We start from the raw sequence: 19,581 nt of genomic DNA on the forward strand, positions 1-19,581 counted from the left end.
TCACATATGTCCACAGCCCTTAGCCTTAACACCGGCTCACCACAGGGTTGTGTGTTGAGTCCCCTGCTCTATGCTCTCTATACGTATGACTGTACAGCCATCTATTCCAGCAACAAAATCATCAAGTTTGCTGATGACACTACGGTGGTAGGGCTCATTTCAGGAGGGGATGAGTCCGCCTATCGGGACGAGGTGGAGCGGCTCTGTGTTTGGTGTGGAGAGAACAATCTGGCTCTTAATACGGCTAAGACCAAGGAATTGGTGGTGGATTACAGAAAAAAAAAGGCGGACATTCAGCCCTTGTATATCAACGGGGAACGGGTGGAGAGGGTGGCGGAATTCAGGTTTTTGGGAGTAACTATCGATCAGGGCATGACTTGGAGCGCAAATACCACTGCTCTGGTGAAGAAGGCCCAGCAGAGAATTTATTTCCTCAGACTTTTGAAGAAGAACAATCTGAGTGAGAGACTGCTGGTGTCCTTCTACCGAGGCTCCATAGAGAGCATTCTTACATACTGTATTTGTGCTTGGTTCTCCAGTTGTACAGCTAGGGAGAGGAAGGTGCTCCAGAAGGTCATAACCACAGCCCAAAGGATTATTGGTCATCCTCTCCCATCTTTGGAAGAACTGTACGGTTCCCGTTGTCTTAGGAAAGCAAACAACATCCTGCAGGATTCATCTCACCCGGGACACAGTCTGTTTGCACTACTGCCTTCTGGCAGGAGATATAGAAACATCAAGTCAAGGACAAATAGACTGAAAAACAGTTTCTATCCAAGAGCTGTGGCCTTTTTGAATGCTGTAACTCGATAGTGTGCCCTGGGAGTTTGATGGGTGTTGGTGTGGGTGTGGCTGGAATGTGGTTTGTTTGGTTGTTGTTGTTGTTTTGCTTTTGTTGTTTTTAAGGGATGGCATCCAATTTCGTTGCACTTGTGCAATGTTGCACTTGTGTAATGACAATAAAGAATCTATTCTATTCTATTCTATTCTATCTATTCTATTCTATAAGTAACCTTTCAAAAATAATGTTAGTTGTTGGTCCAAATTATAAGACGATCACTGTTGATCATCCAAATGAGCCTTTAGGCGACCTGTTTCAAACCGGGCAGAAAACCTGGTTAGTCCTGAGATGAGACGGGCCCCCATGAACTGAACTTGCCTGTACATACGCCTTCCAATTGTAACTTTAAGCCAAGATGCCTGTCCCCTCCAAACACATCAGAGCCACCTCCGCAGCCCTAACTGGATTAGATCGTTCCCAGAAGCCAGCCCATTTTGCTCAGACCCTTTCTATAAACAGCTCACTTCAGACTTTCTTCATTTTTCCAAATCGAATTTATTTCAGGCACATTTGAAGTCATTGTGCCAGCTTGTGATTTCATTAGCCGGGCCCATGGCCTGCGGGTTGGAAAGGCCTGTCGGCTCGATGGAGATCTATAGTTCAATATCGGCCCAAGGAGCCATAAAGGCAGCTTCCCAGCAGAGAGATTATGTAGGGGGGGACAATCTACTCCTGGCTTTTACGTTGTGTGTGATGGATTAGCATATAAATCTCCACATCACACCACACATCAGAAACAGCGGTGGTGGTGCAAGCAGCTATCTGGTACAGGGCAACTTTTGAAACCCAGAGTGCTTTTTGAGGCCGCCTGCCAGGTTCTTGCCCAACCAGGAAAAAGTCAGCATCAGATTCTGCGACAGTCTCCAAAGAGATCAGCTTGCAAAGAAGGAGATTATCACACTTGTCCTCGTGCATATCCTGTTACTGTGCTCCAGGAAGGATAAAACTCCAAAATAGCCTCCTTTGTCTCCCCCCAACACGCAGTGAAAATACCCTCAGCATGAGCCTTGCAAGTCCTTTTGGCCACCAAAGTTAGGGTCAGCAATCGGCATTGTTGGGCACCTGTCAAAGCCCATGTGTAGGCAAGGGCGCACTGCTGGCACTCCCTGCTCCTGCCACTGCTCCTCTCACCACTGCCACCTGCTGGCCTCTGGTCCAAAGAGTGTGTTTGAAATCTACTCGGAGTCAAGAGTGGATTTCATGCTCTTTCTTCAGCTCATGAGGAGGAATGGAAGTTCCCCCAGAATGTCTGCTTTATATACATTATTTACACAATGGGCCCCACATGATTGGCTAATTCCGGGATTCACCTGTAGGCCAATCAGGTTGCAGGTTCACTTCCACCTGGAGCTGGATTGGGTGGCTCCTGTGGACCAAACAGACTGCTGCATTCTGGACCCTATTGTTCTAAGACCAATCAGACTGCTGCATTCTGGACCCTATTGTTCTAGGACCAATCAGACTGCTGCATTCTGGACCCTATTGCTCTAGGACCAATCAGACTGCTGCATTCTGGACCCTATTGTTCTAGGACCAATCAGACTGCTGCATTCTGAATCCTATTCAACTCAGTACATAACAGCGTTCAAGCAAGAAAAGCAAGTGAGAAGAGTCAACGCCTGCCACCACATGGTCACTTGCCTGCCCTTTCCATCGGGGTGTGAGAGGAAGTAGCCAGTGCTGGGGAAGAGGGATGCCTACAAAGGGCATCTTTCCCTGAAGCCCCACAAAAACCTGGAGCCAACTCTGCCAGCCAAGCCTTTTCCAGACTAACTACCACTGGGAAGATCCTTTCCCCATGTTGTACATGGCATGCCCAATGAAACAGGAGTGTTCGGTGCAGGAATCATGTCCATGGAGAGTCTTGAAGTTGTGATGAGAGGGCTGAGATTCAGCCATTGCCTACTTTCTGGTCAAAGGGGGACAAGCAGGAGACCAGATACACCAGTCCAACGGGTCATATCTCCCACTTCTTCTATGGAAGACCAATCTGTCAACGCGATCTCAGCCTCAGTGGCCTGGAGTTTTGATAAGCATCCCAGAATAAGGTCACCATATGTTCCACCATGCTTACCATGTGTTCACTGGTATTTGCTCTTGGTGCTAAAAACAAAAAACTGTAGTAAGGAGATACACGCTTCTCCAAACAATTAGAGACATTGAGTGGATATCTACTAGGGGTTTGAAAGTAAATCTGCTGCACTGCCAGCTAAGCAATTGCCGCACAATGCCTAATGACAGGGCCGGCCCTGCTTTTTCAAGGATTGTTTCCCATGTTCAGACTGAAGCAGGAATTCAGATACCTTCAGAATTACCCTTATGGCATTTTCACACGTTTCTGAAAGGGCTTGTAAGCTCGACTTATCATATTTCTGCACATGTGTGAACAGTGTTAACAAAATCTGGGAGGAAAGCTATTTTAACTATCTAATCAGATAATCCATTTCCAGAAGCGCCTTTTGATACATTTCTCTGGAGACAAAATCACGTTTAGAGGGTTGAAAGTGTTTTGACAAGAGACCTGGCTTCCCATGGTGTGTACACATACTTATTTCATTTTGACCCTCTGCTACTTCTGGCCAAACAGATTGGGCAGGTTTTTGAAACAATACGGAAACCTGCCCAACAAGTTTCAATAGAGGCAAAAGTGTAAGTGAGCAGGAAGCTTTTCCCTTCCAAGCCCTTTTTCAGCTATTGGGAGGAAAAATGACTGCTGTCTCTAGACTGGACTTCAGTTTGACCTGAGAGGAAATATTATGCCTTGCCCTCTCAATGCCCAGGCTTGGGTACCTCTTGCATAGTCAAGCTCTTTGCTTGTCAGGATCTAGCCATGGAGACTTGACAGACATTGAAGCATCTAGATTAGAAGGAAGCGGGCGAGGCAGGAAAAAGCGAGTTGGGAGAAACTTGCCTGCGCTGATACAGCTTAATCAGCCATGTGCTGACCCGCAACGCGAAGATGTGGGCCAGCTTCCCTGCAATGCCAGGGTTTTCTTAACTTTTTGGACTCATCCGTGCGCCAGGGAATGGAGCGGGGCGGGTGGGGGGGGCGGGAGCAAGGGGGAAAGTTTGGTGCCAACTCACCACTCCACGCAGATCTTCTCTGCAGTTCAAACCACTTGCAGATGTGACAAGGAGAGAGGAGATGGGGGGAAGAAAAGCTGCAACATCTGGAAAAGTTTGGGGAAGGGACAAGCAGGGGGCTTAAAGGAGTGTGGATCCTCATAAGCGTGGAGCAGGAATGAGCCCTCTCCACCCAGTCCCTTCGCAGACTGCGAAATGGTTTCATTTTGGACACAGATGCACAGGCGCAACATCATTTGAATTACATTCCTGACTCTCCGGGACATCGGGCTGTCATTTTAGAACAGAGATAAAGTACCTGTGGTCCTCTGTTGATGCACCCCAACTTCCCTGTTGCCCCATCTCCTCACTGTCCAATTCCACAGCAGTAATGTCACTGCTGGAACGCGGGTGGCGCTGTGGGTTAAACCACAGAGCCTAGGACTTGCCGATCAGAAGGTCGGCGGTTCGAATCCCTGCGACGGGGTGAGCTCCCGCTGCTCAGTCCCTGCTCCTGCCAACCTAGCAGTTTGAAAGCACATCAAAGTGCAAGTAGATAAATAGGTACCACTCTGGTGGGAAGGTAAACGGTGTTTCCGTGTGCTGCTCTGGTTCACCAGAAGCGGCTTAGTCATGCTGGCCACATGACCCGGAAGCTGTATGCCGGCCCCCCACGGCCAGTAAAGCGAGATGAGCGCCGCAACCCCAGAGTCGGCCACGACTGGACCTAATGGTCAGGGGTCCCTTTACCCTTTAGTGTCACTGCTGGGAAGCTAGATCCACTGTGCCATCTCTCCCTGCCACCCACGCCTGATCGGAGAGAGAGATGTCCTATACAGTAGTGAGCTATAGTGCTGGTCCAAAACATTTTGAGGCCTTGGATAGCACAGCAAACACAGTACAGTGGTACCTCGGGTTAAGAACTTAATTCATTCTGGAGGTCCATTCTTAACCTGAAACTGTTCTTGACCTGAGACACCACTTTAGCTAATGGGGCCTTCCGATGCCACTGCACTGCCACGCAATTTCTGTTCTCACCCTGAAGCAAAGTTCTTAACCCAAGGTACTATTTCTGGGTTAGCGGAGTTTGTAACCAGAAGCGTCTGTAACCCAAGGTACCACTGTACCCCCAAGTCAAGCTGCACCATACTCCCATAAGCACCTCTTTAATAACTAATATGCTGCAACCATTTTATTGCACCCTAAATCAGCTTCCTGAGTTGGCCCCACTGCCTAATGGTAGGGGTGGCCCTAAGGTTTGTCTTGTCCTGCCTGTTGCGTGGGGAAATGGCAGCTCTCCCTCATCTTGGTGAGTGTCATTTCTTGGATACATGAGATTCCTCTTACTGGAAATATCAGAAACTGAAACAGCATCCTTAAATAACATACCCTCCAACATTTCTCCAATGAAAACAGGGACTTCCTATCCATACCCTCCAACATTTCTCTGATCAAAATAGGGACGTCCAAAGGAAAACCAGGATCAAATCAGAAACTGGGACGGCTTCTGTAATTCTAGGACTGTCCCTGTAAAATAGGGACACTTGGGGTCTGAAATAGGCATGCTCATTTAGCTCCCCTGCTGAGATACATCACTTCTCTTATTATTATTATTATAGAATTTATATACTGCCCTATACCTGGGGGTCCCAGGTTGGTTCACAGAATAAATTCAACATATAAAACCACAAAATACATAATAAAAATAAAAACAACAACACAAAAGCCCCACCCAGGGGGGGAAGCGCATTTTAAAAGGGCATAGGATGTGAATCAGATCAACCAAAGGCCTGGTTAAAAGGGAACGTTTTTGCCTGGCACCTAAAGGTGTATAGTGAAGGCACCAGGTGAACGTCCCTGGGGAGAGCAGTCCACGGATAGGGAGCCACTGGAGAGAAGGCCCCATTCTCATGTTGCCACCCTCTGGACCTCTTGAGGAGGAAGCACACAAAGGAGCGCCTCAGAAGGTGATCTCAAGATCCGGGTAGGTTCACATGGAAGAGGAAGAAGAAGAAGAGTTTGGATTTGATATCCCGCTTTATCACTACCCGAAGGAGTCTCAAAGCGGCTAACATTCTCCTTTCCCTTCCTCCCCCACAACAAACACTCTGTGAGGTGAGTGGGGCTGAGAGACTTCAGAGAAGTGTGACTAGCCCAAGGTCACCCAGCAGCTGCAGTGGAGGAGCGGAGATGCGAACCCGGTTCACCAGATTACGAGTCCACCGCTCTTAACCACTACACCACACTGACTCTTAAAAAGAGGTGGTCCTTGAGGCGGTCCTTGAGGTATTGCGGTCCTGAGCTGTTTATCTTATTTGAGGATGTCATTGCTGAAACTTCATCCAGCCTTCTACTTGGCAAAATATACCATGTAACAGGTACTAGCCATGATGGCGAAGTTCAGCCTCACTGTTAGAGGCAACTTGCCTCTGAATACTAGTTGCTGTGAATCACAGGTGTGTGAAGAGCTGTTGCGCTCCTTCTGGGGTGGGGTGGGGCTTCCCGGGATGTTGGACTAGATGGGCCTTTGGCCGGCTCCAGCAGGGCTATTATGTGCCCCACCAAGCTTTTGGGGGCACCCAAAAATCCTGGAACCAGGCCTGGAGAAATAACCCACACAGTGTTCTAGGCTGGGGACCAAAATACACTCCACCAGGCAGGGTCAGTGAGGTAAAGCTCTGACTTACTAGGCATTTTCTTGCCAGTAGAGCGAAAGCCCTCAGGGGAAGTCCAGGGAACCCACTTGGCTGCCTTTAATTAAATACTCAGTTGCAATGCTAAGGCAATAGGGAGCACTGCATGTGCATACATTTCAATGAATTAATCTCTGTGTTAAGAGAGCCAGGCAGAAACCTACTGAACAGAGCAGTAGGCTGAGTGGTAAAGAGCTGCTGGGTTGGCTGAATGGGGCACAAATCTGTCCAAAGATCCAAATTCTACGGTCAAGAGAATGAACGTCTGGGTCAAAATCTGTTAAGGCCACCTTTGCAGCAGCAAATTGAGCTGCGGCAAATAAGTGGTCCTATCACATCATGCCTTCACTGGCTGCCAGCAAAATGTCCAAAACTGAAGTTGACCTAAAGTTTATATTAGGCTGCCAGCCAAGCAGAAGGCTAGGCTGTTGGGGGAGGCGCAATTGAGGCCTGGGGAATCTTTTAGCAGTGGGGAGCTCATTGCTTTGCAGACCTTTAGTTGAGGCATTGGAGTGGGAGGGTGCAGAGGGCCTACGCAATATGAAAATGAACAAGAGGGAATGTATTTAGGAGAAGTGAGAATTAGGGAATAGGGGACACGGGTGGCGCTGTGGGTTAAACCACAGAGCCTAGGACTTGCCGATCAGAAGGTTAGTGGTTTGAATCCCCGTGACAGGGTGAGCTCCCGTTGCTCGGTCCCTGCTCCTGCCAACCTAGCAGTTCGAAAGCACGTCAAAGTACAAGTAGATAAATAGGTACCACTCCGGTGGGAAGGTAAACGGCATTTCTGTGCACTGCTCTGGTTCGCAAGAAGCGGCTTAGTCATGCTGGCCACATGACCCGGAAGCTGTATGCCTGCTCCCTGAGCCAATAAAGCGAGATGAGCGCCGCAACCCCAGAGTCAGCCACGACTGGACCTAATGGTCAGGGGTCCCTTTATCTTGCCTCTAAATCAGGTTTAGGGAACCTGTGCACTCTCCCTCCCCTTCAGATGTACTTGGGCTGCAACTCCTGCTACCTCTGACCATTGCTGGGGGGGGTTTGTGGGGAGTTTTAGTCCAACACCTTCTGGAGAGCCACAGATTCCCGACACGTTTTAAGTGGAAAAACAGTTACACAAGTCTGAGCTATATGTGGCTATAGAGTGCTGCTTTGTGCCTCATGTGTGTTTGCTATGATCTTGGGCCTTTGGGTCTCTATGATTCTGCTTGCCATGGCTCAGACAAGCATTTATTTATTCATTCATTCATTCATTCATATTATTATTATTATTATTATTATTATTATTATTATTATTATTATTATTATTCCGCCTTTTTCCCAGTCCAGGACACAAGGCAGCTCTTACACAGATAAAACAGAACAATCTGAAAGCACAGAAAAGGCAATTGTTCAGAAGCTTTTGACTTATATGCAGGGCTTTTTTTCAGCTGGAACTTGCTGGAACTCAGTTCTGGCACCTCTCAGGTGGGCGCCATTGCCAATCTAAGGAGGTGTTCATAGTGAGTTCTGGCACCTTTTTTTTAAGAAAAATGTTGTTGTTGTTTAGTCGTTTAGTTGTGTCTGACTCTTCGTGACCCCATGGACCAGAGCACGCCATGCACTTCTGTCTTCCACTGCCTCCCACAGTTTGGTCAATCTCATGCTGGTAGCTTCAAGAACACTGTCCAAACATCTTGCCCTCTGTCGTCCCCTTCTCCTTGTGCCCTCCATCTTTCCCAACATCAGGGTCTTTTCCAGGGAGTCTTCTCTTCTCGTGAGGTGGCCAAAGTTTTGGAGCCTCAGCTTCAGGATCTGTCCTTCCAGTGAGCCCTCAGGGCTGATTTCCTTCAAAATGGAGAAGTTGGATCTTCTTGCAGTCCATGGGACTCTCAAGTGTCTCCTCCAGCACCGTAATTCAAAAGCATCAATTCTTCGGCGATCAGCCTTCTTTATGGTCCAGCTCTCACTTCCATACATCACTACTGGGAAAACCATAGCTTTAACTATACGGACCTTTGTTGGCAAGGCAATGTCTCTGCTTTTTAAGATGCTGTCTAGTTTTGTCGTTGTCTAGAAAAACAGCACTAGGTATATTTCCCTGCCTTTCTTCTAAGGAGCTGAATATCGGGGTTGGTTCCCCACCCCCACCATTTTTCTCCTCACAAACAACCCTGTGAGGTAGGTTTGGGGCCGAGAGGTTGTGACTACCTCAAAATCACCTGGTCAGCTTCATGGCAGCGTGGAGATTTCAAATCGGGCATCCCTTCTCCTAGCTAAAACCTCCCACTCTTTGCACAAGGAGCATCACCTGGTTGCTCATCCTCCTCCACATCTGCCCCTGAGCTGGTGGTCAAGGTCCTAGATTCGGGGGGGAAGCGGGGGGTCCAGAAGGAGAAGGTAATTCCCGCCAGCAGACTCCCAGAGATGCAGAGAACCAGTCTCCCGCTCTCTCCTCTGAGCTCCACAGCTCTCCACAATTCTTGCCTTGTCCAGGCCTCTTGGCCGGGTCTCAAGTCAAACAAAGTAGACGGCTGGTTACCGCAAAGCTGAGGTGATTCCGGGGGCTGCAGGGCCAAGCCAGGCGGCCCAGGAACAACGGGGCTATTGAGGGAAAGGGACCTCAGCGAGGAGGCACAAACATTCATCCTTGCATCTTGCCAGATTATGCACTGGCGGTGGGGTACAATGAGGCCCGTGTGGAGAAATGGGCACCCTATTCTGAAGTGCAGGGAGGCAGAAAGGGGAGACTGCCCGTGTCGTAGCTTTTGGTGGCATGCACAGAAGATAATGGGGAAAGGACCTGTCAAGGTCTTTCAAGGACCTCTCCCTTTGCAAGTGCCTAGGTCAGCCTGCCCCAACCTGGTGCCCTCCACATACTTTGGACTACAAATCCCATCACCACAGGCCAGCCAAGAGTCGGGGGCGATGGGAGTTGTAGTCTGAAACATCTGGAGGCCACCAGCTTGGGGAAGACTGGCCTGGGAAATTGTGGGGTAACACTATAGTTTCCAACGGAAACATATGCTTGGAAATAAAGGCGCTTGAGGAATATGTGTTTATTGAGTGTTCATCCCAACTTGTTTTGCTGTGAGATAAGACGATGTTGGCTATTTAAAGGAGCGTTCATTCTGTTTTGCTTGCAGGGAGGTTAGATGGCACTGTGTCATAATAATAATAATAATAATAATAATAATAATAATTTATTATTTGTACCCCGCCCATCTGGCTGGGTTTCCCCAGCCACTCTGGGCGGCTTCCAACAAAGATGAAAAATACACTAAAATGTCACATATTAAAGACTTCCCTGAACAGGGCTGCCTTCAGATGTCTTCTGAATGTCAGGTAGTTGTTTATCGCTTTGACATCTGATGGGAGGGCGTTCCACAGGGCGGGCGCCACTACCGAGAAGGCCCTCTGCCTGGTTCCCTGTAACTTGGCCTCTCGCAGTGAGGGAACCGCCAGAAGCCCCTCGGAGCTGGACCTCAGTGTCCGGGCAGAACGATGGGGGAGGAGACGCTCCTTCTGATATACTGGACCGAGACCGTCAAAGCGAGTGTCACCCCACACTTTCCTATCACTTTCCTTAACGCAAAAATTCCATCCTTTAGAGCTTAATGTAGGGATGGGGAACATGGTTTTTTAGTCAAGGGCCACATTCTGGTGGTGGATGGGACCATAGCTGTCAACTTAGATTTGAAAATAAGGGACCAGCAACCTCGAAAATAAGGGATCAGCAGCCAAAATAAGGGATTTTAGCCAACCTGAAATGCGAAGTTAAAAGGGGCCAGATAATTTTGGAGAGCAGCGCTGGTTTTTAGCCCTTCGTTTCCAGAGGTTGCTGCTCAAGCTGATGAAACACTGCAATTAAATAACTATAAGCAGCAACCACTTTTTGCACAAAACGAAGTCCAAGCTACGAAGATGCTACTCCAGGCAGAGACGCTCAGTTTGGTGGCCGCGAGGAGGGTGGCGGCGGGAGGGCCCGAGGCTCCCGCCAGTCCCGGCGGGAAGGGGCTCCCAGGGGCCCAGGCTGGTGAGAGTAGGCCGGGGGGAGGGGGCGGGCAGCCAAGCAACACAGTTGGAGCCTCCCTCCTCCCTGGCCAGCAGGGAGGGAGGGAGAGGAGCTGCTTCCTTTGAAACCTGGGAAATTTAAGGGACAGCAGCGGGACACGGCGCTGGGATAAGGGAGTTTCCCACCAAATAAGTGACGGTTGACAGCTATGGATGGGACAGGACCAGAACCAACAGTGGGAGGGCCACTCCTGTCTCCATCTGCTAGCCCATATCCCATTTCACTCCCTTGTTACCACCCACATGAAATCAGGCCCAAATTTGCCCACCCTTGGGGTAGGTTAAAAACGCGCTCCCAATTAATCAGGGTTTTTCTCAATCTTTTAATTCAAGACCAGCTGCCTCTGAGGCAAAGGACAAGATGGGGCCTTAGCCACCCCAATTCCATGTACAGAAGACAACAGGACTGCAGTCGAATGTTGTCACTTCAACAGAGGTGACAGGGTGCAGAAGGCTAGCTTGGGGGGCAAGCACCCTCCACCTGAAGCGGCCATCTTCCTCTGCTTACGATAGGGCCATCTCTGCTGCCCTCCTCTGTTGTAGAAGACTGAGCAGCCCCTGCAAAGTAGGCCAGATGGTTAAAAGTTCCTGTCCGGGCCGGCTCAGGAGATGTTGGCACCTGAAGCGAACCACAAAATGGCGGTCCCCCACCAGGAAAGAAGGGGCAAGGGAAGATCTACACCAGGAACAAGCGGGTAGCGGAGATCTAAATTGGGAAGAAGGGTGGGAGAGGACCACAATGCCTCCTATTCACCCAGAGGTTGCAGTTGATGGCATTCAGGGGCATTGCTGAGGAGGCAGATCCAGCCACCAAGGAGCAGGCCACAGCTATCGCCGTCTCCACAGCGGTGGCAGCAGGCGATGCATTCCTTGGAGGCTGGATTTGCTGCCCCTATGGACCCTGCCGCCTGAGGCTGTTGCCTCATGGGTGGGCCGGCCCCTGGTTCCTGTATATTCCCCCTGTTGGTCCCTGTGAGAAACAGGATGCTGGTTAAGGACTTTGGGCCTGATCCCGCAAGGCCAGTCTGGGGCACTCACAAGGCTTCAGCTTTTTTATTTAAAAACAAAACTACTCCCCAACACAAATTTTAATTTTCCTGGCATTTACAGAGGTTGCATGCCAAAAGCTGGGTCTTGCATGCAGTGGCAGAAACACGCAACTTGCTGAGAATTGGCATATGCTGGATGTTCCCATGGTTACCAAGCACTGAAGGCCTGTCAGTAGGCCCATTTTGAGTACTATATTTGGGGAGATAAGGGACAACTGTGGTCTACACAGACATCTAGTGGTGAAGACTAGCAATTACAGCTATAAAAAAAAGGAGACAGAGTAGAACCAAACAAACCCAAAAGGTACCGTATATGCATCACCTTCTACAAAAATGACAGGCACTTGTTTCACTGTTAAGCAAGTCTTTATTTTATTTATATTTCAATGTATTTATTGCACTTCAATATTAGACAAAAAATAAACTCTCTCTCTTTCTTGTCGGTATCTTTTGCGAGTCTTTTGGACTCCAAACAGCAGCAACAGCAGCAGCACCAGCAGCAGCAAATAAAACCCTCTCTATTTTCCCTTTGCAGCAAATATACTCCGGTTTAGGGAGGGAATTCTTTGTTATAACATACATTTTTTTCCTCTAGATTTCTAAGAAAAGTGCAATGTTTGGTTTGTTTTTTTTTTTTTTTCATTTTAAAAGCAGTGTTGAACAACAACAGCAGCAGCAACAACAGTGTCCCTCCCACCCTGCGAAGAACACAGATATCCCCCACATCATGCACACAGGAGGGTGACTGAAACATGCCATGAGAGCTCCTGTCAATGGGATGTAAAAAGACCTGATATGTTTCAATGCAGAGAATAGGGCGGCAGGGCTGACTACAGCCAAGTTAGGACACTGGGGGGGGGGGGGAGAGCAGGAGGGTGGTCCTACAGGAGAGAAGTGGGAGGCCAAGACCCCTTTTTGGTCACCTCCCTGACAAGTCCCCCCCCTCAAAAAAGAATAAAATAAAATCCCAACCAACCTCAAGGTTTGGCTCCTTTTAAATCTACACAGTCTCACATACAAAAGTTGAGGAAAACAATTCCTGGGATCTCTGGAGCTACATAACCAAGGCTGTGTGTAATCCATGTGCCTGCACTTCCAAGCATGGAATTTAGCATCCTTAGAACATCTGTTTAACAGAAAATAAATCTTTTCCCCCTGACAACCCAAGAGTCATTTTGAAAACATTGGACTTTGCAAGGTGAGGTCCGAGACCTAAACTACACATGACAATGGCAGAAATCACATGTAAACCAGAGAACGACTGGGGTGGGGTATAGCTTAAAAGCTCCAAAGGGGCACAATGAACTGTCCCCAACACCGGCCATCTTTCTCTCCTTCAAAACTCCTTTCCCCAGGCACTTTTAGCTGGTGTTGAGCCTGGGTGGGGTGAGGTGGGGGGGGGGGAACTATGGAGAAAAGAGCAGGGACAAAGGAATGGTTCAGAACATCGCCACCCCCAGCCACCCATGTGCCCCTTTGGTGTGCTATACTTCAGACACGGGCCTGCCAGCATCATGTGTAGCTTGGGTATCAGAAACCAAGTAGAACTTGCAGGGATCACTAGGTCAAGCACCCTGTGCCCCCATCACCAGAAAAAAAGGGGGGAAACCCACACATTTCCCATCTGGTGGAAGCAGCATAAACTGTACAGAATAAACAAATGCTATATTTAATTTGCATAATTTACCCAGGTCACAAATTTAAGCATTTCTTGGCTCAAAATCTGGTGTGTGTGTGTGTGAAGTGTAGAGTACACACAGCCTTCAGTATAGCGACTGGAGGAAAATGTTGGAACCAAGCTAATTCTAGGTTCCATTCTGTTCCCCGCCTCCCTGGGAACAAGCCAACTAACTGGTTGTTAGGAAAGAGCGATTAGCCAGCAGTCTAGGGTTATATTCGCATATCTGGAATAAGAGACTGGGGATTAAATATAACAAAGGCAGCTTCGGAAGATAGCCAGGACTCTGGGGCTCTGTGCCCCATATCCTGGAAAGTGAGCAAGATCTACAGGTTCAAATGGAAAGCTAGGTTCTGGAATTTTGGGGGAGAGTACTCATACAGCTTCGCTCTTCTGGAAAAAGACAGCACCATTGCCTGGAAGGAACTGGTAAGGTTGGGTGGAATGGTATTCGGTAAGCTTTGCTTAGCCCTTTCTACCTAAGGGCTCAGCTAACCTCTGCTTGTTTCCCTAAACCTTACTTTTGAGAGCCTGCCCTCCCCCAAACCATGTCTGCTCAGAATTTAGCCCTCCAAAAGTCAATGGGGCTTACTCCCAGGTAAGCAAGGTTAAGGACTGCAGCCTTAGCCCCTTCGCAGCGGTCCTCTTCCCACACCATGGGGCCTTCCTAGCATGCTATGGCCGCCTCCGAAAGTTGAGAGCATGTCTGAGCTGTGTACTAGTGGAAGCCCCTATTGTGTTTTTGCTTGCAACATTTACAAAATATATATTATATTGACAGAGACACTTGTGTCACGCGTGACAGAGAGGACTTGCTCAGTTGCAGGGATGGAAGTGGGAAAGGGGCCCAAGTTGAGCAGTTCTACTTTACGCATCTGAACATTAACACCTACCCGGTAAAATCTGTAGAATAAACTGAACGTCTTAAAAGACGGTATAGCAATTAGTTCTGTGTGTGCGATCCCTTCCTCGGGAAAGAGCAGCAACGAAACAGAGCAAACTCCCCACCCCAAAGAAAGGAATTATAAAAAAGAACTGGGGGGGAGCTTGAGTCCTGGGGCTGCGGTAGCATGCAGATAAAAGGAAAGGAGCTAGAGTTGCAACATTCGCCTTATCAGTTTGTCCTTTTTCCCTCCTCTCCCCCACCCACCCCACGAAGCGCTACCAAGAGTTATTATAATTATGCACAATAAACCCAGTGTTTTTATATACAGAACTTCAACACAATTATCACATGGAAAATAAGATATATATGCGTGTACTGTATATATATATATATATAAATATATACATATATATATATCAGCACACATTTGAAAAACAACACGGTACAATGCGTGTCCAGCTTGTTTGCCTGATCTCCTCTAGCAAAATAAATGATCTTCAATCTGCACAGCGCCACGGAGAGCACTATCTGGGAAACAAACCCTTCCTCCGGTGTCTGGTCTCCTCGCCAGGGAGGGATCCGCTCTAGTAGATCCCAGCTGCGATGGGCTATGGGTTCCCCTCCCTTGCCGGATCCCTTGTGCTCCTCTCCTTTCACCGTCACCATCTTCTCCCCACGGAGCAAAATTTAGTCCGATGCATTAAGTTTGCTTGATGGTCGATTCTTGGTTCTTCTTACCCAAAACTCGCAGGGTTTCAGAAGTCGTCCAGTCCAGCGGGCTTACGGGTTGATGCGGAAGGCAAGCAGTTTTTCTGAATGTTGGTTGTTGAGGGTTCTCAGGTCAGGCAGGCGGAGGAGCAGCTTGGGGAAAAGCGTGGAGTCGTCCGGGTGCTTCTTAGTCACGAGAGTCCGCAAGGCCCGGATTAACGTCTCCTGGAGGATTTCGACTGCATCCACGTCAGAGATGCCGGAGCGATCTGAAAACCAAAGCAAAGGTATTAAGTTGACAGAAACAAGAAAGACACGTGGAGAACAGAGGGGTTTTCATTTCCCTGGGGAAAGAGTGGTACAGTGGTACCTCTGGATGCGAACGGGATCCGTTCCAGAGCCCCGTTCGCATCCTGAAGCAACCCGTGTCTGCGTGTCGCAATTCTCCGCTTCTGCGCATGACGTCATTTTGAACATCTGTGCATGCAGCAAAACCCGGAAGTAACGCACTCCATTACTTCCAGGTCGCCACGGAGCGTAACCTGAATACGCTCAACCTGAAGCACATTTAACCCGAGGTATGACTGTAAAGTTAAAATAGTTGCAATGTTTATTTGTCAGCATCAAGCTGACTTGTTAGAGACACCCTGACATTATGATGCAGATGACAATTCAAGATTAAAAAATAGTAATAATCCTGTTCTGAAATGACCCAAATTCTGCACCAATAAATTATGCTGGAATACACACACCCAAAAAAAATGAAGGCAGGAGAGCTTCACTGCTGAGTACTGGAAATATCATTCAGCAACTGCTTTGAACTTCTGAATTTTTTTTGCCAGGCGTTTCTCATACCAATTTGCCCCATAAAAGCTAGAAATGTAAATCAAATTTGCTTAAAAAAAAAAAAAAAGACATCCAAAACCAGCCCTATATCAGGAAGTTTTTAATGTTTGATGTATTATCATATTTTTATATGTATTGGAAGCTGCCCAGAGTGGCTGGGGCAACCTAGCCAGATGGGCAGGAGATATATTATCTCAAGGTATTTTACTGTGTGTGTGTGTGTGTGTGTGTGTGTGTTGTGTGGTGTGGTGTGTGTGTGTGTAACTATCAAGTCTGATAAAATGAAAAGAAATATTTTTTAAAAAACTAACCAACAGGATAAGCAGTGATGGCTATAAAAGATTAGGATCCCTCTGTAAATACTGCAGTCTTCTTGCTCTAACCTCTGTTTGCAGGGCTGGGCCTGGCGATCAGCACAATGCCTCCTTGCCAGTGAGCGCGCCCAGATTCCACCCCTGGGTGCCTTTAATTGCTCCGAGGCGAGAAGGAATCATTTGAGATTCTCCCAGCACAGGACCGCAAGTACAGCGAAAGCCTTTAATGCAAGCCGCAGAATGCTCCTCCTACCCCACAAAGCCAGTTATGACCCCTTGACTCACCCGCTGAGACCAGGACCACGGCCATGAAGAGCGCCATTTCCTGTGTGTCCAAGTCCAGGGAACTGAGCTTCTCGCTGAACTCAAACATGGCGTCCAGCAGGGAGCCCATGCCCATGGTGCGTAGGCTGCAGAGCGAGTATGTCTCCCCACTCAGGAAGGTCACCACCTTCTCCTTGGGGCTGAACAGGGAGGAGAAGCGAACCATCAGCACCTGGGAAGGGAAAGAAGAGGGGAAGGTTGAGGGCTAAAGCAAACGGGCTGCCACTTGGACCAACATCCTAGGAATGAAGATAAAGGCCTTCCTGAGCTAATCGTTCATTGATTCCAAAACAAGGCTTTGGAATTGCCTGTTGCCATGTCCTATTACCAGGTGGAAGGAGATGCTAGGAAGCCAGCAGGGTATTTTGAAAAGGAGGGCATAGCCCTGAAATCACGAAGGGTGTCTCTGCCCATCCCTATCACAGGCTGCACTGAGTTTTTTCATTTGAGGTTCGAGATTGACTTGTGCCAGGTACCCTTAAAGTTCTCCTGTCCATAGCACAGGGTGGCAGGTCTGACCTTTTCCTGTTTTTGAGCAGTGGGAGGAACTACAATTGTTAAAATTCAGCCTGCTGCGCGGCTGTCTGAAGGCGCAAGAGTGCTGCTTAAGGCAGGCCTTTCGGGTCCCCTGCATGAGAGCCAATTGCTAAGCAATGACAGGGCCCTCCAAAAATGCAACAATATTGTGCCCAGCATCTGAAGAGCAACACAATGACTGCCTCTGGTGCAAGCTATTTTTTGCCCAAGGAGAGTATGCACCTAGCTCCATCTGTGAGAGGCCCAGGGCAAAAGAAGAATTACCGTATTTTTTGCTCTACAAGACTCACTTTTTCCCTGCTAAAAAGTAAGGGGAAATGTGTGTGCGTCTTATGGAGCGAAGACAGGCTGCGCAGCTATCCCAGAAGCCAGAACAGCAAGAGAGATTGCTGCTTTCACTGCGCAGCAATCCCTCTTGCTGTTCTGGCTTCTGAGATTCAGAATATTTTTTTTTCTTGTTTTCCTCCTCCAAAAACTAGGTGCGTCTTGTGGTCTGGTGCATTTTATAGAGAGAAAAATACGGTGCATAAGGCTTTCGCTGGCTGCTAGCCACAATGGGTAGATTCTACAGCTCAGTTGGTAGAGCATGAAAGTATTAATTTCAGGGTCATGGGTTTGAGTCTCATGTCAGGCAAAGATTCCTGCAATGCTGGGGGTTGGACTAGATGACCCTCTTGGTCCCAGCTCTATGATTCTACCTCCTCTGTTGCAGGTAGGCTGTCCCTGAATACCAGTTGCTGAGAATCACAATGGGGACAAGTGCTGTTGCAGGCGGGTCCTGCCTGCTGCTGCTTCTGTTCTTACCTGGAAAGTGCCTGCTTTCAGCAGCATGACTTGGTCTTGCTGGCAGAGTGACTGGAACCCGGGGATGCTCTTGGCAAACTCCACCACCTCCTTGACGGCTGGCGTGAAGCACTGCGAAAATTCCTCCCACACTTGCTGGCTGCTCTTGCCGTTGCTGCAATAGGGGGTGGCGTTCAGAGGACAGGCCTGCGTACAACAAGGAGGTCAGCAAAGAAGGTTAAGCTCAATCTAGCCAGAAGAACCCCTTGCAAATACAGCAAGCAGTCTTCAGCAAGCGACAAATACCATTTATTTACTGTTATTTACACAGGGTCCCCGGACGCTTCACCGTCTATTGATCCCTGTGCCACCACTTTATTTCCCGCTGCCACCACCCAGGCCCTACCTGGTAAAATACTGAGTCCAGTCAGGGTTAAGTTGGAACATAAACCTCTGTTTGTTTATTGCAGTTTAACAAGCATGTGGTTTCATAAACGGTCTCAGTCAACTACAAATCATAGGGTGCCTATCCAGACCTATAACTTCCGCTAACTGCTCTCACTCACTAAACCACCTTTCAGATATTTACTTGTTTTCCCAGCTCCCAACTGTTCCTGACTCAGCTTATTTCGCTACACTAACTCAACCTACCCAGACTCTATCCCAATTCACTCCCACTCCAACCAACCACCCAACTCCCAACAAACTCCCCTTTCGCCCCTCCCAGAGCTGGTTTTATAGTCCCTCCGACTCCACCCCCCTGGGTTCTGATTGGGTAACCTGTTTAACTATTTCACCTCTCGCACTCTCATATGTTAATGTCACACCGCCTTATATTGCAAAGGGTGGTTCATGTAATCAAAGTAAATGGTAAAGGATCCCTGGATGGCAACTATGGGGTTGTGGCGCTCATCTCGCTTTTCAGGCTGAGGGAGCTGGCGTTTGTCCACAGACAGCTTTCTGGGTCATGTGGCCAGCATGGCTAAACCGCTTCTGGTGCAACGGGACACTGTGATGGAAGCCAGAGTGCACAGAAATGCTGTTTGCCTTCCCGCCGCAGCGGTACCTATTTATCTACTTGCACTGGCGTGCTTTCGAACTGCTAGGTTGTCAGGAACTGGGACAGAGTGATGGGAGCTTGCCCCGTCACACGGTTTTGAACCACCCACACAAGTGGGGGGGGGGAGTAGTAATCTCTAGTCAATTAAAATATATTTATTATTCAGACCCCTGAACATATGGCAAAATAATATCTGACATATAGCAATGTTCTCACCAGACACAGGTGGGCAATTAAAGGCATAACAAATAGGGACACCTTTCAAGAAACGTGGACCCCTTTCTTTAACTATGTTAATGACTAAAATCAAGACCTTCTTATACCAACTGCTCACTGTTCTCAGTGGAAGGGTTATGTTAAGCAATACTTTTGAAAGCTGAATGTGTTAAGTATACGTCTAGAGACAATAAATAAAACAAAGACCATTGGATGTGCTTCTGGGCAAGTGTTTAATGGTTAACTGTATTTAAGAACCATTAAAATTTGTTTTTAAAAATTATTTATTATTTATTTGAGAAATTTATGGTCTCCTTTTCCCTTAAAAATAAATCCCAGAGTAGGGTGTAATAAAAACATCGTGAACAATAAAACCAACCACTGTTATTTAAAAGCTCAGCAACATCTGCAAGGGCAAAACTCCTGACTGCCCCTCCAATTAGCCCTGCAAGGAAGCGATGAAGAACTTGGGGTCTTCTACATACTGTTGGGACTTCAACTCCCGTAAACCCTGACCTTTGGCCATGCTG

The 19,581-nt window shown here is 48.1% G+C and overlaps 2 protein-coding genes across 5 annotated transcripts in view; both read right to left on the bottom strand.

Annotated features, from left to right (window-relative positions):
* CSAD (cysteine sulfinic acid decarboxylase) overlaps window positions 1-19,581 on the bottom strand; it is a 742,174-nt gene that overhangs the window by 341,144 nt on the left and 381,449 nt on the right. The window lies entirely within an intron of this gene.
* Window positions 12,044-19,581, bottom strand: part of LOC310671465 (nuclear receptor subfamily 1 group D member 1-like) — a 56,549-nt gene continuing 49,011 nt past the window's right edge. For all 4 annotated transcript variants that reach the window (XM_083427571.1, XM_083427573.1, XM_083427572.1 and 1 more), the window contains 3 exons: window positions 17,797-17,982; window positions 16,417-16,627; window positions 12,044-15,240 (listed from right to left, as the gene is read on the bottom strand). In XM_083427571.1, coding sequence (XP_083283697.1) covers window positions 15,044-15,240; window positions 16,417-16,627; window positions 17,797-17,982 — 594 coding nt within the window. In that variant the 3' untranslated portion in view covers window positions 12,044-15,043. The remainder of the gene's footprint in view (window positions 15,241-16,416; window positions 16,628-17,796; window positions 17,983-19,581) is intronic.

This window comes from Podarcis tiliguerta (assembly GCF_965153285.1).
Source record: "Podarcis tiliguerta genome assembly, chromosome: 2".
Classification (NCBI taxonomy): domain Eukaryota; kingdom Metazoa; phylum Chordata; class Lepidosauria; order Squamata; family Lacertidae; genus Podarcis; species Podarcis tiliguerta.